This window comes from Lissotriton vulgaris, unplaced genomic scaffold (assembly GCF_964263255.1).
Source record: "Lissotriton vulgaris unplaced genomic scaffold, aLisVul1.2 SCAFFOLD_720, whole genome shotgun sequence".
Lineage (NCBI taxonomy): Eukaryota > Metazoa > Chordata > Amphibia > Caudata > Salamandridae > Lissotriton > Lissotriton vulgaris.
The window spans coordinates 189,342-211,621 of NW_028252060.1; the positions used below are offsets into that span (position 1 = coordinate 189,342).

The 22,280-nt window shown below is 42.4% G+C and overlaps 1 protein-coding gene across 1 annotated transcript in view; it reads left to right on the forward strand.

Annotated features, from left to right (window-relative positions):
- The window catches only part of LOC147662686 (proprotein convertase subtilisin/kexin type 5-like), a 199,576-nt gene extending 177,500 nt beyond the window's left edge, over positions 1-22,076 (forward strand). The window contains exons 13-14 of the mRNA XM_086950976.1: positions 4,121-4,304; positions 19,432-22,076. Of these exons, the coding sequence (XP_086807102.1) occupies positions 4,121-4,304; positions 19,432-19,844 (597 nt within the window). The 3' untranslated portion in view covers positions 19,845-22,076. The remainder of the gene's footprint in view (positions 1-4,120; positions 4,305-19,431) is intronic.
- Positions 22,077-22,280: the final 204 nt, after the last annotated feature.

Sequence of the window (22,280 nt, forward strand, 5' to 3'; positions counted from 1 at the left end):
ATAGATTAAAATGTCATCGATATACACGATACAAAAGGTTTCCAGACAACCTCTTAACACTTCATCCATGAAATACTGGAAGGCGGCAGGGGCGTTACAAAGCCCGAAGGGCCTCACTCTATATTCGAACAACCCAAACTTTGTTCGAAACGCCGTCTTCCACTCATCTCCCTTCTGGACTCTGACCAGATGATACGCCCCTCTAAGATCGAGCTTGGTAAAGAAACGGGCACCCTTCAATTGATCCAAAAGCACCGGTATAAGAGGGAGCGGATATCGATTCTTGATGGTCATTCTATTGATGGATCTGTAATCGATGCATGGTCGTAACTCGTCGCAGTCCTTCTTCGGGATGAAAAACATGGGGGATGAGGCAGGAGATGTTGAATGCCGAATAAATCCTGTAGCCAAATTCTCATCGAGGTAATTCCTCAGATACCGCGTCTCTTTTTCAGTCAGGGCATATACTCGACTACACGGGATGTCTGCCCCCGGAATGAGTTCAATACGGCAGTCGTACACTCGATGTGGAGGTAACTCCGTTGCCTTCTGTTTATCAAACAACGATCGATAAGACTTGTATTCTTCAGGAAGAACCGTGGCGCAACAATAATGTCCTCGGGTACACTCTGTTGCCAAACACACAGAAGGCGTGATGTTATTCTTTTCCAGGTCAGGCAAAGCTTGTCTACAATTCTCTTTACAAAAATCAGATGACAGAGTGATGGTACGCGCCGCCCAACTGACCTTAGGATCGTGAAGGGTCAACCATGGCATTCCAAGGATGAGCCGAAACTGTGGCGCATCAATCAGATCGAATTGTATATGTTCCTGGTGATTCTGGTTCGTCTGCATCAATAACGCACGAGTATGATAGGACACAGGGCCCGATGACAAGACAGTCCCATCTACTGCTTTCACTAGCTCCGGTTTGTCCTTCTTCTCGCAGACGATTCCTATCTTCATCGCATATTCTTGATCGATGTAGTTGCCTGTAGCACCGGAATCTAATAACTCATCGATTTCCATGGCTTCACGAGAATTAACCCACAGGGTGACCTTCAGATTCATATGAGCTACAGCGGGATGCAAGGTGTTCGCAAGTATTGGTGAGATCTTTTGTATTTGACAACCCAAGGCAGAGACCTCTTCCTGATTTGGGCTTTCTAGTTTTCCGCCGGTCGTCCTGATTGAATCATCGCTTGGTTATTTGGCCCTTGGAATCTTCCCGGCAAGGCATTTCTCGCTCTACAATCCTTAACGAAATGGCCTCCCTTGCCACAATACAGACATTGTTTCAGTCTTCTTCTTTTCTCCTTCTCTTCCTTTGATAGGGGTCCCCGTATACCTCCGAACTGCATAGGCTCTACCCCATCAGGCATTTTCGGATGCTCCTCTGTGGTACTCTTAAACCGGGGATAGAAGAAACGTCCTTCTCCTCTGTTCCGATCACCCCTTCTTTCCAGGAGTCGGTGGTCCAATTGGACTGTCAGGTCGATCAGTTCTTCACAGGTAGAAGGAAACTGCACTACCTGGGCCAACACGTCTTTAAGCTCCCCTCTTAGTCCTTGATAAAAGATGGATATTCTTTTCGCTGTGGGCCACTCTGTTTCGACCACTAGTCGATTAAACAAGGTGATGTAGGAAAGCAAGTCTTGAGACCCTTGGCGCAATGTTAATAATTCTCTATCCAAGGACAACATATGTAGCTTCCTATCGAATAGTCTTCGTAATTCTAAACAAAAGCCCTCGAAATTGTGTAGCACAGGATCATTTCTCTCCACCAAGGGAATCGACCAACTTGATGCATTGCCTCCCATATACGACATCATGAACGCCGTTTTTGCTGCATCTTCCTGAAACACCCCCGGTTTACACAGAAAGTGCAACCTACACTGGTTCAGGAAGGTCTCGAACTTACGGGGATCCCCATAGAACCTCTCAGGGGGCGCAAGAGGAATACCAGTGTTTTGTATCACATGAACGGTGGGTACAGTGTCAGAAGGTGAGGTAGTGTCTGAGGAGGACAGAGAAACCCCCCCCCCCTTCAGCCCCCTGAGTGACCGTAGATGAAGGGGGTTGCAACGTGGCTGGCTTAATGTAAGACGCCCCTCCTGTGTTTTTACGTGCTAACCCTGCCACTTCTTTCCGAAGCACACCCACTTCCTTATATAACACCTGATTCTCAGTTCTAGAAGTAGTGACCTCCTGTTGCAGAGCAGCAAGGCTCTCCACCACAGAATTCAACACACTTTCTATATTCATCGTCTAGGCCGGGCTCATACACTTGGGCTTGTCAATCTGTCGTGATTGGCAGTAGTGTAAGAACCAAGAACACCACTAACCTTATCCTGTGGCCAAGCAGAGACGATATCTGACGCTAAGTCCCTTATTTCCTCACAACACGAAACCCAGCAGAGAATATAAACTACTCTGTCAGACTCCGCGCCCCAGAGGAAAAAAGGGAAAGAGGATGAAGGTGTGTTCCCTCCTTTTCTCGCAGGGACTTGCTTTACTCTCTGGGCTGGGTCTAGTATACCTTCAAGGCTGTAGGTGGGATGACAAAACACACAATTACTCATATACTCCTTGACCCCTATTCACTATATTGGGCAGTGCTTTCCTTCACTCACCAGGATTCCTCTATTCCCTTCCTTTAGAACATCAGAATAAACCCAGTCTTCTTTTTCTGTGATGCCAAAATCAGAAACTCCAATAAATGCAGGTTCAGGAGGCTAATACCAAAACACGTGTCTCTCCACAGTACTAGTCTCTTTCACATAAGGCACTTCTCTTTTCTTCTTGCTTCCTAGTATTGTTCTTCCCACAATACTGGAACTAAAATTACCCACAACCAGATGCAGTGTCTCTGGCACAAAGAGTTAATGGAGGTTTCCTGAGAAAATGCAGAATGTCTCGTAGAACAAAGAACAGGCGGTTTACTTTCTTTTCCCAGTACCGGCTTCTGTCCACAAAAAGAACCTCTCTATTTAAGGAAAGCGTTTTTCCATGAACGTGTCCAGAATCCGGTCGCGTTATTGAAATTGACACGCTTTAGCTTTTCTCGCGGATAGAATAAAAGCGGCTCGCGCCTTACTCTAACACCGCGGCTACAATCACTAATACGAGGAAACAATGTATCCAAAGTTCGCTGTTCACCATGCAGGAACAGAGGAAAGGCTCGCCCGCGCTTTCCTCACAAAAACAACAGAATGGGTTTACGATACCAGCCGGTCTGCAATCACTCGTAACCCAAGACAAACAGGCTTCCTGAAAGCGATATTCTTCACGCTGGGATCCGGCGGGGAACACCCTCCGCCCTTCCTAGAATCCAACAAGTTAATTGACAAGCACCTTCCCCTTGGAAAGGAAGTGCTTATGTCCCACAAGGAAATCCCAGGGCAGTCTGGGACTTGTAGTTAACATAACTCTTCCCGTTTTCTCTGCATATCTGGAATTCCGCCCTCGGGATTTCAAAATCGCCACACTGGGCCTCTGTGACATGAATTGCATCATGGACGCCCATTCACAAAATAACAAGGAAAGCAAAGGGAACATTAAGCATAATCGCAAAACACACCATTGAGTTGGACAAAATGACGCAACCCAGAGCCCCTCAAGAGCCTCCTTTTGGCTGGTGAGGGGTTAAGAGAAGAGCAAGGACTGGACCATACATAAGGTTAACATAGTGGTTACAATCCAGTTTTAGGCACTTGATTCATGAGCCGCATGTCATAGTATTCCCCTTTTCCCCAGGGCAAACCGTTGGCAGCAGGCGGTAACTTAGCTACCCTAAACTGAGGTCTATGAATGTAACACACTCTGCTGCTGCCAAGTTAACTGCCTGTTTCCCAAAATTTCATCACAGGCTTCTCTTCCAAGTTTGTATTCCTCTGGTCATGAGTTTAGCATACTGTAGGCTAAAAACAAATCCTCTTTTTTTGAAAATGTACGCACGAGGAGCAACATGCCAGCATCTACAACAATTTTATACACCCTACTTCCAAATTGTCTCAATTTAGGGTAACTGAGAGTTACTTAAAAGTTAACATTTCAAAATGCCAAGTAATCATCTTCCAAATGTCTTTTAATTGACTGTGTCCTCTTTGTTTGCCTCAAGGAACCTAAACTGCTGTGTGATCCCTGCCATGATTCCTGTGTGGAGTGCAAAGGACCTGGAGCGCTGAACTGTACCGTATGCCCTGCCAGCCACCTGATGCTTCTTCAGGAGGGGCGCTGTGTGCCGTGCTGTACGCAGGACCCAATGAGAACTGAGGAATGCTGTGACTGTACTACAGATCTAGGTAGGGTTCAAACATGGACAACCTACCATCCCTTGATGCGGAAAATTGTGTTCTTCTCTATCAAGCTGATGCCCTCTACTTTCACAATTGACAAGGAAATACACAGTGCTCAGGATCCCTGGATCAGGCCTCCCCAGAGACTGAGGGCCAAATTTATAACAGTAGTGTGTTGCCCTTGCGCCACACATCGGGGCGCAAGGGCGACACAAAACAAAAGTCAGATATATCAAGCCGCTGAAGGCCACCTTGCGTGACCCTGAGTGGCTTGATAAATCTAGATTAACGCAATGCAGCGCAAATCGCTGCCTTGCTTTACTTTGCCCCAGGAGGCGTTCCAAGGGTGGAGCATGGGTGTTCCCATGCATCCACCTATGGATTTTGGAGCATTTCCAGATTTACAGTTGGAATGCGGCAAAATGCTACGCCTCCCCAGGGGAGGCATAACAAGGAGAAATATCTTTATTTCTCTCCTTTTTTCCTTATTCTGCTGCACACGTATGAAAATGCCTTAAAGGATTGTATTTGTGAAGGAAGGTGTCACTTGCTGCACAAAAACAATGCTGCCTGCAACGCTGGCAACCTTGCACCATGGCACAAGGGTGCCTGCATTGACACTAGGCAGCAAATTGTGTGCCAGCACAAGGAAAGGACATAAATGCTCTGTCTAATGTTAAATACGGCGTATTCCTGCCCTTTCATGCAGTGCTGCACAGCAAGGTGACCTGCTGCCTACAAAGATGATATTGTCTTTGCAAAGGTAAATGTGATCAATAAAAATAGATGCTCAGGCTCTTGTTGCCTACTTGATTTCACCATTCAAGGGCCCTGAACAGATTTTGCTTCCTACATGCCCCTTAATCTGTCACAATGTCTCTTTACTTGGAAAAGTGATTTGGCTGTGGCTGGCATCTGGTGAATGATTCATGTGTATTCTGACTGGTGGTATGGCCAACATGGTCCTTTGGTTTTGTGCATCAAAATGTTAATATTTTCACTCACGTATGCCAACTCCCAATGCGCAATGTCCCAGCAAGTCAACAACCACCTACCTTACCATAACATATCCTCACTGTTGGTTTCTACACTCCACCAATCATTTTACATTACTAGTTCTATCCATCAAGCTCCCAATGTCTCCACACACCCCACATCCAAACACAATCACCTCTAAAATAATGCACATTTTTGGTTAAATGATACACATAGTTCCAACCCAACCTTTATCCACATCAAATTGACTCTCTACCAATTTTTTGCCCAGCTGAATACTGATATCCAGAAATCCACTACTAGTTAACAACACCTACCACCAAACCCTTTCTACCTTTCCCTTCCTTCCTACAAAAAACGCTCATATCTGTTTCCCTGCTCTTCATGGTCATTTGCTTCATCCTCATCTTTGATGTCACTACAACTATGACAGCCCATTCTTGTTCTTGTAAAGGCTAACAAACCTGCCACACTAACCTTGCCACACCTCCCCTGCATAAAAATCATAAACAGAGCCATCACCAAAGAGGACAGAATGCTCATCATTCACAGAACCTCCACCACACGTACTGCTCTTTCATTGGCCCTGCCATTCCTCAGCACAGAGGTACTCACATTCAACGACCCCTCACTAAAACCTCCAATCTCAAATTCCTCTTGCATCACCCAACTTCAGTATCCCCTTGCATCACTGACCATTCCACAACTCCTTTGCCAACCTGAGCACCAACTAGGTCCTTGAAGCATCCATAATCCGGAAATTAGTAGACTTCAATTTCTGTATGGACTGCCCACACCATCAACCAGTTTCGGAGTTAAAATTGCCTTTCCAAACCCCACACCTACAAACAAACCTGGTAGTGTCTCATGATGACCATATTTGGAGCTAAGGCCAAACTTTTTCGAGTGGTTGTTTATGGCTCAGGTTTTGACTAGGCTGAGGCTAGGAGGTGTCTTTTTGCAAATGATTGGAGTATTATACAATTCCCCCACTGCCAGAATCAAGATTGGTGACATGTCACCGACTCGATTCATATTAGCAGGGGCACACATCAAGGATGCCCGCTCTCCCCGTTGCTATATGCTCTGGTAGCTGAGTCTCTAGCCTGCGCTATGCGCGAGTATCACGGCCACAGGGGTATACGTTTCCCGAGCTACAACGTAATTATATCCATATACGCAGATTATACTTTGTTATATATTAGAGACCCTGACCAAAATGTAACGCCAGTACTGTGAGAAGTGATTACGTTTGGAGCGATGTCGGGCCTAAAGGTTAATCATTTTCCTGCTAACCTCAGCTACTGCTCCGTTCACACCTGAGTACCCGCTGAGTTGGACGACCAAACCGGTCTGTTATTTGGGTATTAAGGTGCATACTGACTCAGAGATGGTTTTCAAAGAGAACTATGGGAGGGCGGTAACTAAATTAGAAGAAGATGTGGACCGATGGATACGCTTGCCCCTGTTGTTGGCAGGCAGAGTATTGATTATGAAAATGGTGGTCCTACTAAGGTTCTTGTTTTTATTTATGAATATTCCTGTGGTTCTCCTGAGGTCTTTTTTCTGGATGCTTACATCCCTGCTAGTACGGTTAGCCTGGACCGGGAAACAAGCCCGGGTTAAGTGGGACATTCTCACTCTGCCTTATAGCTTGGGTGAACTGGGAGCTCTGGACCTGGATTTGCACTATAGGGCGGTGCAAAGCACACAAGCTCACTACTGGATGCATGGTCCTGCTGACACTCCATACATTTAAATTGAGAAGGTAGTGCCGGCTCCTCTCCCATTGGCAGTGGTCTTGTTCAATCCACCGGACCATAGTACAGGAATTCTAGACTCCATTGATGCGACAATACATGCATGGCATCACTTCTTGAAATTATACTCAAGTGTTATTTTATACTCCCCTTGGACACCTTTAGAATGGTGCATCTGGTTATCACCTTGCAAGGAAAAAGGGTGATCAGGGCCTTGAACTCAATGAATATTAATACAATATGAGATATGTTTGAGGATGGTAAAGTGATAACATGGAGCAAAGCGGTGGAGGCGAGACAGCATGCCACACCACTGACAGAATTCCACTTCCACGGGATGAGGCACTCATTGAAGGAACTGTTGGGCAGTGACTTAGATGAGCCGCCTGATATCGCTCCTCTTACACAAGTTATTAAAGCTGACTCACAAGTGCGTATCGTCTCCAAGATTTATAACATGGCTCAGGGATACCGGGAAAACCACTACACCAAGGCTAGGCAAGCTTGGCAGGCGGATCTGGGCAAGGTTATTGAAGACAATAAATGGAAATATTGCTGCGAGAGCACTAAACGCATTTCATTGAATTGGCAACTCAGGTTGATACATTTAAAATGTTTGAACAGGGTCTATTATACTCCAGAAATTCTCTGCAGGTATGGATTGCGTGACACTGCAGACTGTGACCAATGCGGTGCAAACCTAGCGGACTTTTCCCATCTAGCCTGGTTATGCCCTGGGATTGCTGCCTTTTAGACATTGATATTTAAAACTTTGGGGGACTTTACAGACATGGCACTGGAGCCAGACCCTATTCTTGCCTTGCTGGGCTATTCTAAACATTTTCCTAAAGCAATTCAACGACTGGTAGATATGGGGCTTCTGATGGCTAGGCATAGGGTAGCAATCTGCTGTTCTCGGGGTCTGTCCCAACTAAAACATGCTGATCAAAAGATATGATGTACTGTAGCACACAAACAGAGTATTATAGTGGCTTGCTACCCCCCCCCCCCCACAATCGTCCTAAGAACTTCTGGGGTCTATGCCAAACCTATTTAGCTACCAAAGAGGATGAGGCACATCGGGTAAGGGGCTTTGATACGTAAACCTGTAGAGAAAATTGCAATATGCATAGAAGTGACGGGTCTGCGCTGCTTACAAGTACCTTTGGGGTCCCGCCTCTGGACAGTGAGCTGTGAGTAGCTATGTGGACTGAATTACGTTCTAAAATGCTGGTATTGATTATTGGGCTTGTTAGGTACTGGACAGTGCCATAAAAAGTCTGGATGTGTATTGCATAATGTTGTGTTTAGTTGGTATAATAAGTTGCACCAACACCGCAATGTCAATTGTGATACTGTATATTATGTACATCGCTGCAAGAATGATTTGTCTCTGCTTTTTATTATCAATAAAAAGTTTATAAATAAAAATAAATTTTTAAAAAGCCAAACCTTTTCAATATTGCAGAGCATCCATGTGACAATGTATTTACTTCATCAAACCTCAAGTCTCTTGTGACCACTGCTGAATGAAAAACAATGTTGTCTGCGATTTTCTTCTGAAGAAAAGAAAAAATCTAGCTTCATTAAACAAAATCTTTCAAAAGGACAAAAGGACGCCCTCCTATCACTTGCAAACAATAAAAACATAATAATCAAACAGGCGGACAAGGGCGGCTCAATTGTCATCTGGGGAGTCGACGCCTATATAATGGAGATTAACAAACAACTATCTGACCATGGATGTTACAGGAAAATAGACAAGGATCCTACTCTTGATCTACAGAGAGAACTTTTTTCGATTGCGGACCACGCTACCGAACAAGGTTTTTTGGGTAAAAAAGAAACAGAATATCTTAAAAATAAACATCCACGCGTACCTCTGTTTTACGCATTACCCAAGATACATAAGGATGATAAACAACCGCCGGGGAGACCAATTGTCTCTGGATGTGAGTCTCTTTTTGAGCCTGTCTCAAAATTCATTGACTTTTTCTTAAAACCATTCCTAAAGGAAGTAAGGTCCTTTTTACAAGATACTACGGACTTTATTAATAAATTGTGTGACCTACCTTTTCAAGAAAACAACGACTATCTAGTAAGCATGGACATCACATCGCTATATACTCAGATCCCACAGGAGGAGGGCTTAGAGGTACTCGCTCTTTTTAAATATGAGAACAAGACCAATGAGGGTTCCGACAGAGTTTATCCTTGAACTAGCGAAACTTGCCTTGAAAAAGAAATTCCAGGAGGATTTCTACTTTCAGATACGCGGAGTGGCGATGGGCTGCCCCTTCGCCCCGGAGCTGGCAGTCCTTTTTATGAGTAAATTCGAAGAGAAATTCATCTATGAAAACAATCCTTTTTCTCCATGGATCGGAGGATGGCTCCGATACATAGATGACGTCTTCTTCATTTGGTCAGGAACAGAGGCACAGCTGATAGAGTTCCACCAATGGCTCAATAATAGGACTGAAAACATCAAATTCGGCTTACAGTATTCACAACATCGACTGTCTTTCTTAGATGTGGAAATATACTGCACAGAGGGAGTCCTAGTTACCACCTTATTTCGAAAAGATACTGACAGAAACAAGGCGTTGCACTTCTCAAGCTACCACCCGAGAAGTTTAAAAGAAAATCTTCCACTGGGACAATTTCTGCGGATTCGCAGAAATTGTACATTCAAGGATGAATATATGCTACATGCTAATGCTCTAAGAGAAAGACTATTAGCGAGAGGATATCCAGCTAAACTATTGAAACGCGCTCTGAAAAGAGCGTGGTGGACACCGAGGGAGACCCTTTTGACGAGAAAAATGAAGAATGAACAGAGTAGAATAGTCTATGTATCTACATTCTGGCCAACCTCCAACTGGAAAAAAAGAGAAATCCAGAAGAACTGGCATTTAGTGAAAGACTTGGACGAACGTCTAGCAGAAATGCCACTCTTCGCCTTCAGAAAAGACAAGTGTGTGGGAAACCACATTGTGAGAGCAGCTATGCCTAAACAAAAGCCCCAAACATTGAGAGAATATATGAATCGTCCACCGATCATAGGACATCACAAATGCGGAACTTGCATATCATGCGTGTCAACGATCGAAGGTGATTTGTTTCAACACAATGGGATCAGGTGGCGACATTCAAGGTTCACGAATTGTAAAACAAAATTTGTGATATATGGAATCTTGTGTCCATGCAATAAACTATACATTGGAAAGACGAGTCGAGAGATCAGACAAAGGATTAACCAACATAGATCCCGGATTAAAAGATCTGCCCTATCCGCACCTTTGGTGCAACATTGGATTGACTACAAACATGAAGAAACTGACTTAAAATGGACAGTGATCTCCAAGGTCGAACCCGATCAAAGAGGAGGCGACCTGGAGGCCAAACTATCATCACGAGAAGCTACCCTGATTTTAAAATGTAACTTGTCAGTCACAGGACTGAACGAAATGTCTGAATTATACCATCTATAAAGTTTTCAAGAGTGGTTTGGTTCTCATTTTGTTACACTGAATTGTACAGACAGGCGTCTGTGTCAATCATAGATCCTACCCTCTAGCCTTTTATCCACGAGACATTGCCTTAATCGTGCCAGCACCGACATTGATTGCCTTCGATCACCTCCACAAGTAGAATACATGTTCTTTTTGCACCGATAACATCAGCCCGTATAACCTATGAAACAAAAAACTACATCTCCCAGCACCACGCGGACTTTGACTACGTCTCATTGAAAAGAGCTGACTGTGACGCATCTCGAGATGCGACGGCTGATCAGGAAGACGCCGCGTAGAGGAGAGGAGAACCGGTTAAACTTAGGTAAGCTGAAGCGCATGTAGAACTGGTTTTCAACGGCGAACTAGAGACGATGTTGAAGAAAACAAAGGAAATTTCATGAGACTGCCCGTTTTTTGTATACACGCAGATTCCGGGAACGATGTTACAGCTGCCATAAAACGAGTGCCCTTAGTCAAGATTACGTGACCGAGACCTGTTGTTAAGGTAAAACCCAAACAAACAAGTGCACCTTTGATTGTATGCTGTACACTAAGTGCGTTTTGCAGAATCCGAAATTACAATAGAACTTCCTTGGTTTTAACAGCCTGCTGGTACTGCATTGAGACCCTGCCATTTAGAACATACGGAACGTTGGATTTAAATGCCCCCCGTTCTCACCTCGAAGAGGTTAAGGTAACTTTAAATACTAGTGCTGGTTCATTCTGAAGTTGAAGGTTGTCTTAAGGAGGTTTGTGATAGTAAGGATTGTTGTCATTTCTTCTGCAGGATTCAATCCTTCAAGGTCCTGAGGAGATTCCCCGGCATTGAGGGGCATCGAAACGCGTCGACCCTTTCTTGTTGTCCAGGCCAATCACACGAGTAGATTACTCGTAACTTGTTGTCGATTGTAAAAATTGTTGATGGCCTGCACTTTCGATTGAAATATATTGTCAATATTTCGTTAAAAGAACTGCATTAATACCCCACCCTTAAAAATTGATAATAGACTCCCTGACTCTAGGTGAGGGTATTAAAATAGGCTCTTGTCCTTCTTTTCTTTCTTTTTCCTTTTTTAAGTTCTCATTCCACTTGCGAGTCTGACACAGTGTGTAAGGTTTTCAGTATGATTGTTGGTTGAATGTCGTGCTCATTGAGGAATAAATGAGTGATCAGTCTGTATGTTTGGAGCTTTGATGTTTTGATATCATTCACTTATTACACTCACATCTTTTGTGTGTTCTTTCATTCTGTGTAGAAAATAATTCTTTCCAGTTCCTCTCCCTGTTTGTAATTAAATATTCACAATATTATGATAATACAACAAAAATACACCTCCCGAAAAATTTAAAATAAAAAACTGATTCAATCTGACATTTGTTTGTCCTTGGTATATCAACAGTTTAACATCGTTGAATACAGAAAATAGACGTACTCATTCAGCAGTATTGGCATCTTGTTTTGTTTACACTTAATGTGGCGCAGCCTTACTGCGCTTTAGCCAAACCCTTTCGATGTTCCACTGCTGAATGATGTCCTTAGCAAAAAGGTCATAGATTTGCCCCCTTCATTCCAGCACATCAAATATCAACCCACTATCCAGCTTTAAAGTATAATCCTACTACAGATTCTAGACAGCTTAATGCATGTCAAGGACTCTGGCCAAACATACAGCTATAGAGACAATTCTAACGACTTCCAAAAATCCTTTGCTCTCAAGGCCAAAATCCAGAATGCTTACACAAATCAAAGGACTTTTTTCAGACTGCCTGATGGTTTCTAACACACCAGTACCCCTTCCAAGTTGTGTTGCCCCAACCTCAACAAATTCTTCATAGATAAAGTGCTGGGAATTCAAAACTGGCCTGGCAGGTCAGGCTCAACTGTAGTGGGCAAATGTACAAGGGTTTGGAATGCTACCCAGAGCAATTCCCAGTGGTTAGACAAATTGCAAGCATTCCTCCCATCAACTTATGTGTGTTTGATGTACCACCTTAAGTGGTCAGCGTGTGCCAATGCATGGGTCCTATGTTTAACGTGCCACTGGAACTAAACTACACCTGACTGATGAGCTCCAGTGAGGGCGAAATCAGTCTTGGGCTGCTTGCGTTTCGGTTCAGGGAGTACCTGACCTGACAGATCGGGCTGGACTGTTCCTATCGGAGAAGGGCCGAGTCTGATTTACATAGGGCTGAGCCCCATCTGAGTGGCATAGTGGGCAATAGAATGATGGGTTGGAATGCTGCGCTGAGCAATTGTCAGTAGTTAGACTTATTGCAAGCATTTCTCCCATCAGCTTTGTGTTTGATGCAAATTCAAAGAGGCACTGCATCACAGTTAGTCATAGCATGAAGCACATGCCCATGCCCATCCCCATCAAACATCTCCACTTACTTTTTTTCACTGCAATCAATCATTGACCCTGATATCCATCCTCAAGCTCTCACAGCTTCGGGCTACTGTATTTCCTGTACACACTTTCAATAGCTATGTCTTTATACTATCATCACCCAACAGGAGATATCGCCAAATGCTCCCTATCTGCAGGCTAAATTGCAAAACCTTTACATAATCCATGCGCAGCTCTCCCAAAACATCATTCCGTGGCTCCCATCCTGCTAAGGAACTCTTCCCTATTTTCCTATTCCAGTAAACATCCAATATCTTGGTATCTCAGCTGGAATAATCTAGAGGCCAATGTAATCTATGCCATTGTCCAATCAGGTTTCTGGCTAGATACAGAATGGACTCTTCCCTTATATGAGAGGACATTTTTAGGACAAGCAAACTCCAATTCCCTGATATACTGAACCATCTAAATGTATTTGTCACCTCTGCACAGCTACTTATGGTGTACTGGTAGAAATTATACAAGAGTTTACCTGTATTGTGGAGGACATCAGTAATGGAGAACTAAAGGTCAAACTAAGCCCTTTCTTCTAACCTGTCATCCAAGATCACCACCTGGAGACTGCAAATGGTCCAAAACATCACCTGTAGGCTAGCAACTAGCCTCAAAAAGCCCAAGACTTTGATTTATCACAATGGCAGTGGGAAGTGACATCATGCAACCTTTGGCTCCCACTTACAGGACAGGACACTGGCCCTCCCTTGGCCTCTCTGCAGCTCAATTTGCAGCTCAGAAGCTTTGGAATGGCAAGGAGTAGATCTACCAAAGGTCAACAGAGGCGTTTACATTTCTTTCCTTCTATTATTTTCATAACCCTGAAAACTAGAGGTAGCAAGGACACTGACAGGGGCACCAAAGAGCAAACCAGGGAAAACAGTTGCTCTCACTGGCAATCTCAGATTGACATCATTGAACAAGCCTTCCCTTTTAATGACTGTGCTGACAAGCACCACCTGCAAGAACACAATTTATAATTGTATGCCCTACCAGTCTCAGCCTAGTGGGTACAACCCTCATGCCTCAGCAGTAAGACAGTAAGATTTACCCCCAAAATACACCTCTGACTTCAAACTCCCAGCAACTTCCACATCTAAGTGCTTAGACAGAAGCTAGATATGCTTCACCTTACAAGATCCTAGACTTTAGAACAGCCTACAAATTGAATCCTCTTCTGCTCTCATTTTATTCATGAAGTGCCTTCCAAACCATGGCCCACCATCAAACAACTCACTTAGGCTTCTAGAGGTACCAGGCTGTCCAATCCCAGCCAATCTACAGCACATGCACTGTTTGGAATAATTCCCTATGTCACTCCTACGCTTCCATGGATAACAGACCCCATCTTCCGCCTAACCAGAAAGATTTATCTTGCATGCTCTTCCCAAGACACCTGCAATTCAATAATTTTAATTTAGACTCAAATTTGCACTTAGGTACCTAACTGCTGGACTGGTATAGTCGGAAAAGGCAGCAAATAAGATCTCCTTGCTCTTTCAGAGAATAATAATTTTAGAGCAGATTTATAGAGCATATGGCTACCACATTGAAGTGTCCGAGCGCTAGGATTCCGCTCCAGGTAAATATATTTGCATGAGGGATTAACAACATAATGTGAAGAGCCATGTTTTTAACTGTTTCCTAAAGGAAGCTTCAGATGGTGCCTGCCCAATTTTTATAGGCAGAGTGTTCCACATCTTGGGAGACAAGTAACTGAAAGAGTTGCTCTAATTCTGGCTTAATGGAATTTAGGGACCAGAACTAACTTAGTATTGGATGATCTTAAATTTCTCCCCGGAACAGAATTAGAGAATGAAGATAACTTGAACCAAAATTTGACAGACCCTTTCAGCAATAGCAGTGAGCTTTAAAAGTAATTTGCTTCTTAATTGGAAGCCAGATCAGGTCTCTCAAGCCGGCCTCGATGGAGGCGCATCTAGGAAGTTTCAGCAACAAACACATAGCAACATTTTGGATGCGCTGTAATCTATTGAGTCTCATTTGTGAGAGCCCCAGATAACGGACATTACAGTAATCCAGCCTAGTATTGACCATGCCAGGCCAAGTCCTCCCTGGACTGGAAAACAAGCATTGTGGTACCTTTTTCGGGGTATCACCCCTCATTGGATTGGATGCCCGACTGCTATCAATTAAGCACATTTTTACTTTTAATAAAGTTGGAAAGTTGCATGTTTACATGTTACTCTGTAGAATTAGAGAAGAGAGGCAACAGGGAGAAATAGGCCAATAGTTCTCAGGCTGAAGAGGGTCAAGCAAAAGGTTTCTTCAATAGTGGGACTACCATCACATGTTCCCAACTCTGGGCTACAAAGCCAATGGCTAAAGAGCAATTCAGTAGATCACACAACACTGGATAAATCACTGTTGAATCCTGCTCCAAAATAGACAAGGATGCAGGGTCCAGGGGAGTCCGATTTAACAGAGGTGCATGAAGAGGCCATATTGGCCAGCTCAATAGCATCAGATTTCAGAAGCCTAGAAGTATCATCAGATGCAGTGAACCAAGAACTTCGACATGGAGAGTTTCTTGCTTCTGCTGGAAACGAAGCATACATGTTATTTGTCAAGTCGTTCCAACTCTCCTCCGAAGGTAAAATGGCAGAAGAAAGTGAGGGAAGTGAGGTTAGCGTCTTAACTGTAGAAAACATCTCCCAAGCGATGCCGGTGGCCATCTGGATTTTCATTGCAAACAATTTCTGTGAGATTGCCTAATTGAACGATGATAGGCTTTTAAGGATGCTAGATAATCTAATATACAAATCCGCCATAGACGCTCAAGGCGTTTACATTTTTTCTTCATAGCTAGTAAATCCTTATTAAACCAGCACACCGCTGGCCTCTGTCTGAGAGATACTTGCTTAGTAAGAGGGATGATTTGATCTAAGGCCCGATAATGCAAATGCAGTGGTAATATGCAATTAAGCATTTATTTTCACTTTGCTGAACTGTAGTGCAAAACACTTGCACCTCCTTTTATGAAGGACATTCTCATGAAACCAAGAGCATGATGCCATTAGCCAAAATTGCATACTTGTGCATTGCATTAATATGCAAAATTATGCTTTTCCTTCAATATTTGAGTGCTAATGCACCTTGAGAAAGCAATACAAGTGAAATTGACAAAAACTGTGATCGTTATCAGAAATAACCGCGAGGCTTATTGTAGCAACAGAAGTATTAGCATTTGGGAATACTCAGCCATAAAGGAGAATGGCCTTATTAACTATTACCAGTATGTATGTATATGTATGTATATATGTTATTTATAAAGCGTGACTATCACTCCACAGGCGTATCTTGGCGCAATGCAGAAAAAGACAGTACATTATCACCTTTGGTACCAGGTCTACGAACATGCATCAGGAATGGTGTATCAAAGTAAAATGAATTTTGCCCATAAATAGTGCCAAAAATTAATTCAGATAATTCCTCTTCCATGAGCTTTTGGCGCAATACAGCAACATAAGATATCTCAGAAGACTGTACTAGAGAATAGCTCTATAATACCATTACAAAGAACAGTTCAGACTAGTGTACTGAACCATACCACTCCAGATTTCCAGGCAAGAAAGAATATCCTCATATTTCTCTGTGAAAGATTTATGCCTTTCGATTATTGTGCCATGATAACAATGTCCCATATTATTCTTAAAGGAAGTAATGTCCCTTAGATATCAGTGGCAGAGATGAACAGCCTTGGCTGCTTCTGGGTGTACTTTGTGACTATTACTGAATCTCCCAGCTGAATCTCTCTCAGACATCAAGACCAGGTGTGGAAGAAGTGAGCTGCATAAAATGATGCTGATGATGCTTTCAGTGGCTTGGGTTGGAAGCAGAGAGCGCATTCTCATTGGGGGATCCGTTGGACTCCTCTCGTCTTGTAGCAGATGCGCCTGCAATAAGATGTTCTACATCATGAAAGAATGCTGAGACACTAGATCACAGGCAAAGGGAGAGAAAGGTACATCCTGTTTTGAGAAACATCGTAGCCAGAATCATCAAAAAAGCCTTAGTATGGTCTTGAATCCAGACTTGGTTTTAGAGGCACAACGTTCCACCATCAGAAACAATATATTTTGGGGCATATTTATCAACCTTTCACGCAGTGAAGTACAGCAAGCCACCTTGCGGAGCTGCGTGAAAGGGAAAGGGCAGGTGTACGCCATATTTAACATTATATGGTGCATTCCTGTTGTTTCCGTGCACTTGGCGCACAATGTGCTATCTCGCTCTAAGGCAGGCCCCTTTGCACCATGGTGCATGGGTGCTTGCGTTGCAGAAATAATTGTTTATGTGCAGGAAGAGACATTTTCCTGCTAAAAAATAATCGTCTTAGACATTGTCCTCTTTCTATGTGTGCCGCAGAAAGCAGCAGACATTGAAAGAGGAAAAAACGAGGAGAAATAAAGATATTTCTCCACATTACGCCTCACCTGGGGAGGTGTAGCATTTTGATGCATTCCAAGGTCTACCAGAAATGGTGCATCTGGAAATGCGTTAAAATCCATAGGTGGATGCATTGGAAAACCCACGCTCCACGTGCAGAGTTAAACCCAATATCCCAGTCAAGCGAAAAGGGAGCAATATGTGCTTATAGTAAAGACAGTTATCTACTTTATGGCGATAAAGCTGGCCCTATCGTCATACCCTCAACATTATTGCCAAAACATGGATTGATTTACGAACAATGAAAGTTCAAAACGTTAAGGAATTGCATGTCAGCGATTTATTTCCTCTCTTATTTCACATTTTACTTAATCTTGCGTTTCCCCGCATGTGTTCGATATATTATCATGTTGAGTCTCTGTGTTTTTTTCTGTGAATCATATTTCTCTTGCATAGTGCATACTTTGAGCCATGCCAGGTGTTTATAAGGGGTTTTGACTGAGAGCTCCTACGCTCAGGCTGAACCCAAAGCAAAGTGCCTGCCAGTGGGTTGGCCTTTATGCCAAGCACATGGGACAATGGTCATGTATTGTATTTACATTCAAAATTCTAGGGAAATGTGTGTGAAGGGGGTACACAAATGTCAAAATATTTACAAGGCAAAAAGAAATAAATCACTTAAATGTGAGTGAGTGCAGTGTATGTTTGGAAGTGGTGAGTGATGAAGTGAGGGAGATGTGATGAAGTGTATTCGGGAAAGAGTGAAAAGAGCGTGCTGATGAGGAAAGAGAGGCTGGTGAAGATTTACAGATGGACGAGATAGCCAGAGAAAAAGTGCATCCATATCTAACATTAAAGCGCACATAACTGAAGACCAACACTCCTTTCACAGGCTTTAAAACTATTTAATTCACAGACTCACAATTTCAGAATTGAAACATTTCAAATGTTAAGTATGTGTAACAAATCATTGTTGTTACTCATTTATCTTAAACAGCTAACGACCATTAGTGTAATAACAGGTTTTATGTGTTTCTCAGTTGTTGTGTTATATATTTGGATGCAATAACATCTCAGAGAGAAGCCAAAATACTGGTTGAGTGGCACACTATGGGAATCACAGAAATGTAATGTTCGTGTTCCCTTTTAGAGAGCCCTCACTTTTTTTATCCCACTTAAAGACCTTTCTGAACATATTTCTATATGACTGATTGCAGCAAGCAGCTGCAGGTGCTTTCCGAAGCCTGGTTAGAGCATTTCCTTCTAAAGTTGATGCTGCATGCAGTGCAAGACACTGGGCAAGCACACACTTTAAAGGGCAGAATGTATTGCGCTGTCTAATTTGCATGCTACAGTAAATGTTGAACATATTAATGCAGTAAGATATGGGCAGTTTTTAATGTGTTTAATATTTGAAGATTAGACTTTTCCACTGCTTTGTAAGCCTAGGTTTATCACTAAATTAATTTGCTTTAAAATGCACCATTTGGCAATCTTTTTTCATTTTTTTTCTTGGGAGGAAGACCTACCCTGGACCCCACGTTTTTCCAGTAAGCTTGCTGGCATCACTCGCTACATAAAAGTCATACCCAACTTTTACGTCCTACCACTTTCAAATTTCACATGCCGCTACAGTGCACCACCCTTGCACCCCATTGTGTGGCGCAAGGGCGACGCAACACTATAATAAATTTGGCACCCTATGTTTAAAAAATCGCAAATAAGCACACCAGATACATGACTTACAATTTTAAAACTTGAGATCTGTTCTCATCAGACTGTCGATTTTATTTCTTTTTGTTGGACAGGCAGGATTTGTACATGTATTGTTCCTGAGGAAGAAAGATTGTGCCACTAACTATACACAGGGACTGACACCGTACATTACCTTGGAAACTAACAGAAAGTTTAAATAATTATGATACCAGTAATGAATTTATGTTTAAAGCATGCACAGCTGGCATTTTGAAGCATTGGCAAGAATACATTTGAATTATGTATTCCCCAATACTATTAGTAGGAAGCTAAATCTTTTTCCTTCTCTTTGCAGAGGAGTGCGACCTGAGGTTTGCCACAGTTCCTCTTTCCGAAAGCAATAAGAAAACAGCTTTGTTCATTGCCACTTCCATCTTGCTGATCGTCACCATTGGAGGCATCGTCTTCTTCTGGCGATGGTCCCGCCGCAAACCAAAGGCAGTCAGCAAGGTTGGATACGAGAAGCTGCCCGATCAGTCCAGAGCCTTGCCTTCGTACAAGACCAACAGAGAAAGCACCAGCTTTCAACAAGATCAAGTGATTGAGTATAAAGATCGGGACGATGAGGACGAAGAGGAGGACGACGACGATGATATTGTCTACATGGGCCAGGATGGCACTGTATATCGGAAATTTAAATATGGACTTCTGGAGGAAGATGAAGAAGAAGAATTAGAATACGACGATGAGAGTTACTCCTTTAGATAGCTTCCATTTTGAGTCACGTGTTTCCTTTGTTTTCCTCTCACTTTACATGGATTCACCTGCTGGAGGGGAACTGAAATGTTGTTTGTTGTTAGGATATGTGATATCAAGTACAGGGGCATATTTATGTTAAGGAAAGTAACAAGGTCTGGACATACCACTGATCAAGTGGAAACTTCTGTGGAAGGGCAATGCATTTTCTGCAGTGCTGCTGGAGATGTTTGTGGGATATAATGTAACTTTGGAGAGAACGTGACTTATGGGTGGCTTCCTCTGTACAACGAGGCGACTATGACCTACCACTAGATTTACTAACCAGCTGAAGGTTTTGTGTTTACAAGTACTCATCAACACCAAATGACATGGTGAAAAGAAGGACTTCTTTAATGTAACTGCCCACTAGAGCCTTTCCTTCCTATTCTATTTTTTTCAGTGCATTTCTTCAAATACTACTATTGGTTAGGTGCGTTACGGTTTAATGTTTAAAAGATTTTATTAAATCCATTTTATACTGCATAACACAAATAGAAATTGATCTAATAATAATGAGTCACCAATGAATTTGCAGTATTAAAAACTAACGGGAAAAAACATTAAATCTTTTATAATTTTACGAGGAAGGGAAGTAAAGGAAAAGGCAGAAGCAAAAAAGGGGTAAAGGAAACTTCTTACAGTGTATCATGGATTTTATGTAAAAAAAATAACATAATTTCACCTATATGTTAACCCCTCACAATAAATTGTAATTCTATAAACAGAGCAAAAAATGTCATTGAAATATAAAAGGAATTGCGCATTGTGAGAAGGTAAACATTGTATAGTATACTTGTCCAACTTATGATGAGAACTCACCAAATCCCACCATACCTTATATGATAACCTAGCTCACATTTTCCAATTTTAAACTGATCTGCTAAAAAGCAATCGCTAACAGACTATCAAATAATGTAAAGAAAGATGGGATAAGAGAATTGGTCAATGGTGCAATACAGTTTAATTTTCTCCCGGGTCTTAATACTTTTTCATGGCGCATGCTTTCATAAAAAAAATGTTTTCGAGAATTGCTGTTGATGTTCTCAAACAAGCAAGACACCTTATGAATTTCACACTCCCTTCTAATGCCATGCTGTCATGCAGTAAAACAAAATAACTGTGTTTTCAAACCAAATCGGAAGATTGTCTATTTTATGTGCTGTGGGCCTAAAGTACTGTAAGTAGTAACTTCTTAGTTGGCAGTTAGATCTGAAATTCGAGCCGATGTAGGGTAAGGGCGTAGTATGTTAAGCAATTTGGAAACCAGGTCTAGAATTATTAGTAGCTACGCTGCACATGTGTGACATAGAGAAGATGGGGGTACACATTAATGGATATACATCCACGTTTGTGGGACATTTCCGCTCTTCAAGGTCATTAGTCTGTGAAGCAGAATAACTCGGTGGCACGAGATAATAAAGTATATTTAAACAGTTAGTAAAAATATTGAAATAAAGTACAGTACATCAGTGTTTTCAGAATCAGTATGTTCAGTCCGTGCTATAGAAGCATTTATGCATCTGATTAAAGATTACTATGCACGTGGAGAGTTTGTCAGCAATATGCAAAATATTAAATTCTCAAATGGCTTGGAGCATGTCACGAGATTATTTTTGGGTTAAAACGAGTAGAGTATTCCTTAATTAAATATGATAATTGCAGAAATGCTCTTTCGTTTGAAAGTACTGATTATAGTGCTAAATTCCTCACCAGCAGACCTCAAAAAACGTCCCATCCAACGCTTGATCTCAAATAATGGAGACTACAATATTGTCAACGTGTGGACTGGGTGCAAGAGGGTGGAGGGAGCACCTCTATAACACATACTAAACCGAAATTCATTTCCCTCTATTGGGTACATTTCTTTAGGATTGACTGGGAGGTAAAGAACACACTCGCATACTGCTGGTGTAATGCAGCAACATACAGGGACATCACTAGGAGCAGATTGCACAAAATTTAAATTGAGAGTGAAACACACACCTCTGTACACAGGCAGTTTGCACCTGAAGTGGATTTGATCAATGTTGTATTATCAGAGTACTCAGAGAGAAAAGAAAGCCAATCAATCAATGAACACCATATACAAACTTGAATGTATAGCATGGACTACAGCCCACTCGCGGATCTCTATGGGGCCTATGGATAACTGTTGTATAGCCTATGCTGAAAGTTAATAATAAACTCAAGGACACACAAAAAGGGTTGTTGATAATATAGTCTCCCTCACTAAGGTTTGATTCAGATGACACTCATGTTTCCTTAAACAGTCATAAAATGGGGAATATAGGCCTCAACATAAAGATAGACTGCAATCGCCTATTCTTTATTTAACAGCCTATTTTTAATTAGAGAAATGCAAAACATTGATACCATTGATAAACGGAGTAAGGGCATGTATAGAAG